The 12,265-nt window shown below is 30.3% G+C and overlaps 1 protein-coding gene across 4 annotated transcripts in view; it reads left to right on the top strand.

Annotated features, from left to right (window-relative positions):
• LOC145268228 (cytokine-like nuclear factor N-PAC) overlaps positions 1-12,265 on the top strand; it is a 75,284-nt gene that overhangs the window by 19,781 nt on the left and 43,238 nt on the right. For 2 of the 4 annotated variants that reach the window (XM_080123543.1, XM_080123542.1), the window contains exons 4-6: positions 2,888-3,023; positions 8,348-8,470; positions 8,603-8,692. In XM_080123543.1, coding sequence (XP_079979669.1) covers positions 2,888-3,023; positions 8,348-8,470; positions 8,603-8,692 — 349 coding nt within the window. The remainder of the gene's footprint in view (positions 1-2,887; positions 3,024-8,347; positions 8,471-8,602; positions 8,693-12,265) is intronic. The other 2 variants (XM_080123545.1, XM_080123544.1) reach the window with 1 other exon arrangement.

The raw sequence follows: 12,265 nt of genomic DNA, 5'->3' as shown, positions 1-12,265 counted from the left end.
GGAGTTTGGTTGACAGTGGCACCTATCAGGTTGGCAATTCTTTTTTGAATGCTGTCTCTAAGAGGAAGGCTAATAGCAGATGCACCAGCTCAAATATGGCAACAAATATTCTATACATGGGTGGATGGTGATATTGTAGAGGTACAAGATACTTTCAGGTGTAAGTAATGCTCTAGCACAGTAGAGAGGGTCCACTTTTTAGCAACAGCCTTTGCAATGCTATCAATGTATCTATTCCAATTCATGTTCCATGTAAATTAAGCTGAGGAGTTTGAACCAATAGCTTTCAGGTAGTGTATCATTATTAAGGCTATGACAACAGCATATTCTTTTCATTATTTTGACTCTCAAGTATATATCTAACACAGACATAATTAATCAACCGAGAATCACATCACTCTACATAAAACTATATAAGATATCAATGGATATATACCTGAGAATCAAAACAATGAAAAGAATATGCTGTTGTCATAGCCGTAATCATAAACCATGGTTATCAGCGTCTGAGAAGGTTTCTTGTAATTATTAAAGGAAAGAAGCTTAGTCTTAGCAGCATTGAATGTGACCATCCATTTATATCCTCATACTTGTATCTCAGACTGGATATCTTCCTCTAAGGTTTCAGACATTTTGTTAGATATCTGTTTATTCATTTTCCCCTCGTGTCATCAGCAAATATACTTATTTTGGAAGCAACTCTATCAGAAAGGTATTTTATGAATAAGAGGAATAATAAAGGTCCAAGGATTGACCCCTGAGGCACACCTTCATTTATATTGTGTTGTTTTGACCTATGGCCATCGAAGACAACCTGGATTTTTCTCTTATTTAAGAAAGATTTGATTATATTAAGTATTCATCCAGTAATACAATACAATTTAATTTTCATGAGACCATCATGCCATATCCTGTCAAAGGCCTTACATATATCTAGGACTACTGCCCTAGCCTCCCCTACCTTATCCAGTGCATGGTATATATGTTCAGAGATTACAGTTAAGATATTTTCAGTAGAGCAATCTTGCCTAAAGCCATACTGTTAATCAGAAACAAGTTTATTATCTATGAGGTGCTGGACTAGTGCTTGATTAATTAAGGACTCAAGATTTTGACGAAGCGGAGGCGGCTAATGAAGCAATAATTTAGTGTGTCAGTTCTTTTGTCAGAATTCTCGTAAATTGGCATCACAGAAACGGTTTTCTAGCAGTCAGGAAAACAAAATTTGGTGAGAACTGGAGCAACCTCAGCAGAGTATTTTTTTTTTTTTTAATAGTATAGCTGGGATGAGATCAGGTTCATATGCCTACTTCTGATTGGTTAAAAAATAAAGCAAGTTTGACAAGTGCTTGCTTCCAACTTTAAGTCTTATTTAGGCAGAAATGGAGTTATTAGTAAGAGTAGTACAACAATGAGTAGCGGGAACTGTTACGATACCGTTTGTCATGACTTCCCAAATATTTTGCACAGAGGCCACGAGTTATCTTAATAAATCTTATATTTATTAAGCAAAAAAGTGACAATAAAACTAGTGTGAACACTTTAACATGTGTTACTGCGTGTGAAGGAGAGATATACAAATGGCTGAGCTAGGCACTAGTTGAGTACCAATAACATTTTACGTCTATCAAAGGTGTTTCTGGAAAGAAAGAATCCTTTTTGCGGAAAGTCACATGATCTTTGTAACCTTGACCGTTATTCAACTTTTCCCATTATAAACTTACAACCTTGGTTATTTAACAGTTGTTTTTATCAAGTTGCTGTTGAGATATCTTGTAATATATCTTTCCAAAAACTGCAGGTTTGTTGAACGATTTTGCTATTGACTGTTTTCTTCCTGTCTTTTTTAGACATAAGTTAGTAAACATCATTTGTCTTTGCATTAAGCATCTTTTGTTCATTTTAGCTCTTTACATCAAGTGACTTCATGCTTTGTCTGTAGTGACTTTCATTAAAAAAAAACATTGTAACATGGAAAAGATTATCCCCACAGAGAACTTAATATTATGATCAAGATATTTCAGCTTCATAAGTTAAATTTTAGATGGCATATATGTAAAGCATTTTCTAAAAATAAATTATTGGCATTTTTATTTAAAAAGTACTTATTCCATCAAAAATGACAAACATTACATTATTTTATGAAGTAGGCATTTTTAAAAAGGCAATTTATTTACATAAAAATAATAAACTATTTACATCAGTTTTGTTTTTTTTCTCGGGTATTTATTTTGAGTGTGGTTAAAAGAAAATAAAAATTACTACCCTATGCAGAATAAACTAACGGTCTGAAACTAATGACATTTTTGGGTGCAAGTCAAAAAATCAATTTAATTTAAAAAAATAAAAAACAAAATGCAGAAAAGTGTACTCATCATGGAAAGATATTTCAAAAGTCACATGAATTGATCAAGTAACCTTTTTTTAACTAAGAAAATCAAATTTTATGAGGAAGTGAGAACGGTGTGTCTTTGTTCACCATATTTAATAAAGGAAAACAGCTTAATTCAGACTATGAAGATTTAAAATCTTTGTAAATGCTAAAAATAAAAACATGATTTTCTATATAAAAACAAACTATTCAATCAATTTACATGATGTTTTAAATATAACATTTTCATTTCATGTTGGGTATGTACATTGTGAAGATTTTTCTGTATTTTTCATTTTTCAATTAAGATGAATTTTGGATAAAAACTGACTTGTGTTTAGTACTACAGTTTTTATTTAAAATTTTTGTTATCTATTTATTGTAAATAATTTTTCATTTTGTGCTAATTTCATATCATTTTCCCCTTATTTTAATTGAGACTTACCTACAATGGACAATTCCAATACAGAATACATAGCAGTAATTATTATAGAGTGATTCTTCCTTTCATTTCAGTGCTTGGGTGCAAGAAGACAGTATTTGGCTTTATGCTGATAACAAAGCTAAATTCACTGTCACAAGCAGAATTCCTCGGGGGTATAATATTGCTATTGAGGCAATTGAGGATGTTATAAAAATGTTGCCTTCTCAGGTAGGTCATCAAAATGATTACTTGTGTATGTTATGTACTTGTGTTCACATGAGCCCCCCTAGACATTCTCATTCATACATACTTTTAGTCCTGCAATATGGCTCTTATCAATCTTCTTATTAAATACATTGTGTGTGCGTGCGTGCATGCGCGGCCGCATGCTCACATATTTTCATTTTGCGATGCTGCAATACTTTAAATGGGTTAATGTAAAAATTCTCTTGATATATAAATGTCATTGTTGTAAATATGGCTGTCTTAAATTAATATAATTGTCTTATTTCTATCATTAGACAAATAATTTTTTCATTAATTTGTGTGGTAAGCATGTAAAAGCCAGCTTAAGTTTACCTTTTTGGTCCTTGATGTTAAAAATTTTATGAATCCGCATAAAAATTGAGGACAGACTTGATACTGTTAGCATAAGTTTCTTCAATGCTTTCTAGAATCAGGTACTTAGAAGAATCACATTAAGGTTGCCAACATCTATAGGTAAAAGTGTATTTATGGAACTGACTTGATTTGAGCATGGCATGTCCAGGTCATCAGACTGCATCATTATCCACTTCATGTCACATTCTGTGTCCGATGTTAATCAAAAAAGACAAATTTTGTTATTCTTCAGTTTTTCTTGAAATTGATTTGGTAGCTTTTCTTAATTTTTATGAATGCAGAAAACTGACATATCTCCGAGGACGGTCTGGTTTAGCCCAAAAAGACCTATAATACCCTGACAACTGAATGCAAATGCAGAAAATATACTTATTTACATGAAATGAGCATTGATAATCACAGTGAAACTTGTTTACCAATCCTTTTGAAGACTAGGCAGAAATTGCATTTTTTTCTCTCCACACACAAATGTGAAAGTACACTTACTAACTTTTCTTATTTCCAAATTCAACAAGACTTTCTATTAATTGTTGAACAAGGAGAAGATAACTCATGCTTTACTTTAGTAAAAAAAAAAAAAAATTTGAGAAACCTTGAGGCATAACCTGAAAACATAATAGTAATTAGGTATGTAGCTTGCCACCCCAAAAGGGAAATTACTTTGTGATGTAATTCTCTCTACCTGAGTGATCCAAACATTTCAGTAGGAAATTGAGAATGTGGGTAACAACTATCAGAGAGGAATTGGCTGATGAGCTCTCCAGTTCATAGATGCTGGAATTGCAACTGGTTAACCTTTTTGTACACAGAACTACTGTACATAGGAAGTGGCCATGATTTGGAATGTGGTTCCAGCTTAGAAGAAACTGGCTTAATTCAACTAGGATGAATGTTGTTGATATATACAAGTGTACTATGTTGAATTTATTTGATAAAAAATGTAGATTAAAATACTATGTGTATTCGTAATCCTGTAAAATCTGTTTTGTATGTTTTGGTTCTCACTGTTTTTCTTTAAAAAAAAAATAATAATAATGTATACACTTTACCAGCAGAGTTTAGTAGGCTGAAACACAAATGCTTTACTCTGACTGTACAACTCTCTTTGCAATGAATGAATTTGAACTTTATTTAAATGTTTAAAAAAAAAAAAAAAAAATTTAAATCAAGGTTTTCTTTTTTTTTTTTTTGCCAAAAATTGAAACTAGATTTGATTTTCAGAATGTTTTTCTTTTATTATTCCATTAATTTTTTTTTTTTTTTTTTTTTCAATTTTTATTTTAACTTGTTTTTAAAATATTTTTGATTTTGTAAACAGGTGTTAAAGAAAAGCTTGATTTGTATATTTCTCTACTTTTAAGCTTGAAATTTTGTCAGTCTACCATAATCATATTCTGTTTATGAAATAGCCATCTTTTCTACAAATATTTTCAGACAATATTAAAAATAATTGTATATATTAGTAACACTATTGAAAAATATACAACAAAAATGAACAAAATTATACAGAGTAAGTTCAATATATTTTCCTTGGTTATATAGTAAACTAACATACTTTCTAACTTCTGGTGTAGCACTACCGGAATCGAGGAAAAGGCGAATCAGTTCCTTTTTTTCTCACACTTATATCTCCTCAGTGCATGTATGCTTTTTAAATTTTTTATGAAATTTTTCCAATCGTTCTTTTTATTTGATAATTATTGAAAAGTTTTTTGGGTTTGGTTTTAATTAAGAATTATTGAAATTAGTTTTATTTGTTTTTAAAGAATTATTGAAATTAGTTTTATTTGTTTTTAAAGAATTATTGAAATTAGTTTTATTTGTTTTTAAAGAATTATTGAAATTAGTTTTATTTGTTTTTAAAGAATTATTGAAATTAGTTTTATTTGTTTTTAAAGAATTATTGAAATTAGTTTTATTTGTTTTTAAAGAAGTATTGAAATTAGTTTTATTTGTTTTTAAAGAATTATTGAAATTAGTTTTATTTGTTTTTAAAGAAGTATTGAAATTAGTTTTATTTGTTTTTAAAGAATTATTGAAATTAGTTTTATTTGTTTTTAAAGAATTATTGAAATTAGTTTTATTTGTTTTTAAAGAATTATTGAAATTAGTTTTATTTGTTTTTAAAAAATTATTGAAATTAGTTTTATTTGTTTTTAAAGAAGTATTGAAATTAGTTTTATTTGTTTTTAAAGAATTATTGAAATTAGTTTTATTTGTTTTTAAAAAATTATTGAAATCTTTTAAAACTATTTTGGGAATATTATACACTAGATATGTTTTAAAAAATTTTTTTTTTATGATGTTTGACATTTTATTTTGATTTCAATAATTTCGTTTTCATACTTTCATAAGAATATTTATTATATAATTAAAAAACTTATGTTTATAATTTCATAAACATATTTCTTATAAAATAACAATTTTTAAAAAAAAAGTGTTATTAAACGTACAAATCAAGACTAATTGTGTTATTTTTATATATTTTTTTTATAATTTTGTTAATTTTTATTGTATATTTCTCAATAATGTCCTTAGATTTTATTTTAATAAATCGCTTCACAATAGAAATACTGAACAACAATAAAAGTGAAGGAACTGATTTGCCTTTTCACCGCTTCTGGTAGTGCTACGCTTAAAGTTAGGAAGTATGTTAGCTGACTATAACCGTTTTCCTCATTAATAAAGACATAATAGATATGAGGAGACAATACACAACGTAATAATTTTGTTTTTATTTTCTTATTGCTTTTTTCGATTTAAAATTTTTATCTTACATTCTGTGTTATAGTGTCTTAAGTTTGTCTAATATTTTGAGGTTAATATCTCCTTTTCAAAGTAAATTCATATGAGATCTGTGTTGGCCAAATTATCTTTTAATTCGCCTGATGTCCATAACCTTGTCTCGTTACAGCTTTCTAAACCTATATACTGAATAATGCTTCAAGTAAACTACAAATTCTCTTATTAGAAAAAAAAAAATATTGTTAAAATTGTTTTGTTTTTTTTTAACTTTATCAACGTTTTTTTTTTTGATATTTTATGCTAATTTTTACTTATATAAGTCATCAGGATCATAGAAAATGCCTTGTGGCCAGACCTGTACAATTTTATGATGTAAATTTTAAGTATGCTAATTAATGAGAATAATGAATTTACGAGATAAGTTAATGGAGTCGTTTAACCTGAAATGAATTTGTCTTTGCTAAAATATTGTTGCAACAATGCTTACTCTGATTGGGTTTACCTAGCTTCTTTGACTTAACATCCTAAAATATGTCAGCTTATGCACCTAAACAAAGTTGCATGAAATAGGTAATGTTGAAGGCCAACCACACATGCAGAGATGTAGTGAAGGTTGTTCCTAATTAATTTCCTCTCTAAATGGTGAGCTATGTGCCCAAACCATCTAAGACATTGTTGCAACAAGATGAATGGCAGACTTGAGTTTGACTTGTTAGCTGAGAACAGCCATTGGGACATGGTTGGACTGCTAACAGCATAGGATACAACTGAGGCAGTTATGTTCAAAGACTTCCTCTTTTTCCAAGCACTCTCATTATCCCAAAGTCATAGAGGTAGATTGACAGGACCATATATTGGTAAAAGTGCTTTTTGGTTGATATTGAAATCTCTTGATATTCTTACGATGACTATTGAAGGCACACTAAGGGGAATCTAGCCATCCCCATTCTAGTATTGATCTTTGTCCTGCCTTAGACAGAACAACATGAACGACTTCTAAAACAATGCTATATTAATAGTATTGCTCTTAGTTTTCTTATTCTTAGTATGAATAGTAACAATACAATCTGATGTTCAGATATACAATAAAACAATTTCATACATTTCTCCTAAGTTATAAAAGTAAATGTCTCAAGACATACAAAAATTCCTGTCATAAAATACATTTCTCCTAAGTTATAAAAGTAAATATCTCAAGACATACAAAAATTCCTGTCATAAAATACATTTCTCCTAAGTTATAAAAGTAAATATCTCAAGACATACAAAAATTCCTGTCATAAAATACATTTCTTCCTAAACTTATTTAATCTCTTTAAAAACAATGTTTCCTATAAAAATTAATAATGTAAAACAAATTTATTAATATTGTATGTTTTTCAGCATTATTTTTCTAACCTCAGTATATATTGTGTTTATGCATAAAAAGTTATATGTGCAGAAATGTAGAAATAGCAGGTTTATTGTCCTGACATGTGATTCTCTCACTGACAGATAAATCCCCTACCTTTTCTATAACTTGCATATTCATCTAGTAGAAGGAAAACTGATGTTACACCTACTTTCAGTATTAGTCGCATCTGCTTGCCTTTGGACCAATAAGTGTTTCATTGCAGTCATGTCAACAATGACTATGCTTGTCTAATAAATCAACAATCAACATATATCAAAATAAATTAATGCAAAACTATTAACATTTTAAAATACTTTTTTCATATAAAAGTTTAGACACTTTGGATAAGCTATCAGATGCTTCTAAAAAGAAAAGCTATGATGTAGACACAATAAAAAAATTTTTTTTAATGATTTCTATCCTTTTTTGGAAGTATTCTCGTTTGTCTATTAGCATTAAATTGATCAGCAAGAAGAAAATATGTCTACTTTGGTGTATGCCCTCTGAGTTTTTGTGCCATTTAAATTTTGAAATGATAAAAACAATCTTCATTGAAATATAAATTCAAAAACTAAGTTCTCACATTGAATTTGATAGATACTTTTCAAATTTAATGTATACCAATTAATGGCATTTATTGATGTCTTATTAAATATTTGTTCATGCGGAACTTTTTTAACTAGATGAGCAAATGTTAGAATTGACAAATAGTGATCTCTTGCTAAATCTTAGAAATTATTAGTAAATAAGTGTTTTTTTTTTTTTGTTTGTTTTTTTTATGTACCTATTTCAGGTACCAGTAAAAACATCAGATCTTCCTTCTATAGATGAAGAGTTGGCCCAAATATTTCCAAATCGGTCAACTACGTCAGGACCCCATAAAGATTACACTAGAGAACCATTGTCTGGAAAAAAGGTGAGTGTTATATTAAAAAAAAATAATTGCTAGTGTACATTGAAAATTAAATAAGTTTATATATAAAGATATTTACTTATATTATTATTTATTTTACTCTTTTTAAAACTGCATAAAACTCACCAATTTCAGATGCCAGAAAAAACTACGTCAGTTACTGAAAACACACCTGTTTATAAAAAGAACAGTGGAAAAAAATCCCAACCGATTTCTGATGCACAGGTAAGTCAATATACCATAATCTTATTTAGTATTCAAATTTTACATTTTAGTTTTTTATTTTATTGTCTCCCAAACTTCAGCTTCTGTGAATTTTAGAGAAACATACACGCACATTTTTATATCAGTCTTATAAAAACAAATGTTACTAATTTTGTATTCATGCGAGTTTATCTGTGTTTGTTTCTATACATACTTTAATGACATAATATGCATAAACAGGTACTTTATTTCTGGGATTGGGTTATATTTGAAAAATGTTTAAATTCTAATCATAAAAGATATGCATTTTAATGTTTTTTACAAATTTTTTTTTTTTAATAGGATTTAGTTTTATTTTATGTTTTGGATTTCAATAAATATTTGATAGTAAATTCAATATGTAATTATCAGTTATTCTGATGTAATAAAAGCTTTTTATTTTCAATTTCTTTTGGACAATATTATGCATTATAAATCAGGATTTTTTTTTTTTTTTTCGATAAGGTTTGATAGTTTTTATATTATTCTCATCTTGGTTGTTATTTTCACAATGTTTTGACCAATCTAATCTCTGACCTAATATAAGTCCATCCGTAAATGACAAAGTTCTCTTTTCTGATCTTAAGCACATACAATGGAGAAAGATATGGCTGGTTACTTTTAACGCATCTAAAACCAAACTTCTATCTTTACATCATCAATGTTCTGATCTCCATCTGACATTAATTGAATGGCTCTCGTCTTAGGGAGGCTCCATGTTTTGACAAGGTTCTGGGGTTGACTTTTACTCCTGATCTGAAACGGAACATGTACATCAAATCCGTTGCCATGGTTGCTGGAAAAATGGTAGGATCCTTCTATCGCTTCATTAGATATCTTATTGTTGATGCAATTCTCTACCTATATAAAAGTCAGGTACGTCCAAGGATGAAGTACTGTTGCCACATCTGGTAGGAGCTGCTAGAAAGATTTTATCCTGTCTTGACATAGTTCAAAATAGATTTCGTAATTTAGTGGAGGATGCCTGTTTCTCTTCGCTACTACCTTTTTCCCACAGAAGAGATGTGAGCTTGTTTCTGCTTTATCGTTATTTTCATAGCAAGTTCTCTTTTGAGCTCCAATCTATGGTCCCCTATCGCCAAACTTTCACAAAAAACACTTGTCTAGCTGAAACCATTATCAATAATCCCACCCCCTTTATCTGTACCTAAACATAAATTCCATGAACAAAGCTTCTTTCTTAGAACTGCATGCATGTGGAACTCTCTTCTGTTTGCCTGCTTTCCACCTGACTACAACTTGGATGTCTTCAAGTCCAACATAAACAAATTTTTGATGAACCGTCCCCTTAAATAATCCAAATTTCCATTACTAACGATTACTACAATATTATCCCATTGACTACTGTACACTCATTAACTCTTATCCTCGAGTGGCGTCTAGGCCTTAATAAGTAGTGACTCCTATGTATAAATGTTTTGTTATGAAAATCATATTCACCAAAATTAATAATCCTACTGTAAGCAAAGTGTCAAAGGTGACTGCGTCCATGTATTGTTATAGATGTAAAATATATTACTCCTGATCTGAAATGGAATACGTACATCAAATTCGTTGGAGAAGTCGCTGTAGTAGATATCTTACTGCTGATGCAATTCTCTACCTATATAAAAGCCTGGTAAATCCGAGGATGGAGTACTGTTGTCACATCTGGTAGGAGCTGCTAGAAAGATCTTATCCTGCCTTGACAAAGTCCAAAATAGATTTTGTAATTTAGTGGCAGATGCCCTTTTCTCTTCCTTGCAACCTTTTTCCCCACAAGAGACGTGAGCCTGTTTCTGCTTTATCGTTATTTTCATGGCAAGTTCTCATCTGAGCTCCAATCTATGGTCCTTATCCTCGAGTGGCGTCTGGGGCTTGATAAGTGATGTCTGCTATGTAAAAACAAAAAAATAAAAAAAACTTATCAACATAATAGTTGAACTCTGAATCTAGATAAAATTTAAAAGGTACAATCTAAAATGCTACCCACCATATTAAGGTTGACTTAATTTCTCAAGTTTGTAAAGATGTGCTTGAATAATTTTGACAGTTACATTGTCCAAATCATGTAACTAAGATGAGAATAGTAGTTGGAATAATAAAATATTAATAGCTAATTTAATATGTGTAAATATTAAATTAGATATTTTATCAAAGTTTTGGTATTTTGGTCTCTTACACATCTTATATAGTCATTATATTTATTTTTTAGGATGAAGAAATTATTAAATTCCTTATTTGCAATAATCCTCTACAAAATAAAGTTTATACTAATTACTAGTAGGATGCCAAGAATTGTCCGGTTATAAAATACATTTAAATATATTTTAATTTATGCAGATTTCGTATTTATCCAATTCTGTTGATTATTGTTCCCAATACATAGTGATATCAGAAGCAAAAAAAAAAAAAAAAAAAAAAAGGAAACTGGGGTCCATCAAACCAAAACATATTGTATTTCAACTGTAGTTATCATTAGTCCAATATGAAATAGCTAACTAGCGTTTATGTATAAATATTTGCGTGTGCATACAAGGGAACTTAAAATTTACTGATGCCTCTCATGTTCCAATTTCTCTCAATTTTGACCCCCTTAGCAGCTGTTTTTACTAATGGTCCACAAAAATGCAATCATTTGACTTGCCTTGCACCGCTCTGCAAACTCTTGTCTCTGGAGAGATAATTTTTTTTAAAATGAGGAGAGACAGATATAGTTAGTTTTATGCATGAGATCGCAGAAATTAGGAACCTGTGACTTTTGGAAAATCTACAACAGTATAGTAAATAATGGGAAGTCAATAATTCCCCCCACTATCAAACAATCACGAGGTTGTTTGCACAGCAACCAAGAAGGCTAACATGCTTGCCAGTCGGTTTGCCTCTAATTCCACATTGGACCCTGCAAACCACTCCCTCCCTGACTTTTCTTTGCGGACAGACGCCACACTAGATGATCTGAAAATCACTCGTTCTCAGGTGCATTGTATCATAAAAAACCTAGACACCATGAAAGCATGTAGACTTGATCTCGTCCCGGCTGTGCTATTAAAAAAGTGCTCCACCGGGGTTGCTCCATTTTTTTCCCCCAAATTTTACAACAAATGCCTTAATGAATCTTGCTTTCCTGACTGCTGGAAAACTGCTTCTGTGGTACAAGTTTTCAAGAATTCTGGTGAAAGAACTGACCCATTAAATTATCGCCCCATTAGCTTCCTCCCTCTTTTTGCCAAAATTTTTGAGTCCATAATTAATGAAGCTCTAATCCATCACCTTACAGCTGCTAAACTTTTAACTAACCATCAATATGGATTTAGGCAAGCCTGTTGAACAGCAGATATCCTAAGTGTAGTCTCTGAACGTATATATCATTCACTGGACAATGCAGGGGAGGGTAGAGCGGTAGCTCCAGATACATCTAAGGCTTTTGACAAGGTATGGCATGATGACCTCCGGAAAATCAGATCATGGCATCACTGGATGAATACATAACATAATTAAATTCTTCTTAAGAGAAGAATCCAGGTTTTCCTCGATGGTCACACAATATAATAT

Source organism: Euprymna scolopes, chromosome 43, assembly GCF_053919585.1.
Source record: "Euprymna scolopes isolate OS-2025 chromosome 43, ASM5391958v1, whole genome shotgun sequence".
NCBI lineage: Eukaryota > Metazoa > Mollusca > Cephalopoda > Sepiida > Sepiolidae > Euprymna > Euprymna scolopes.
Note: the sequence above shows the minus strand (reverse complement) of the source record. Positions and strands in the feature narration are given on the sequence as shown.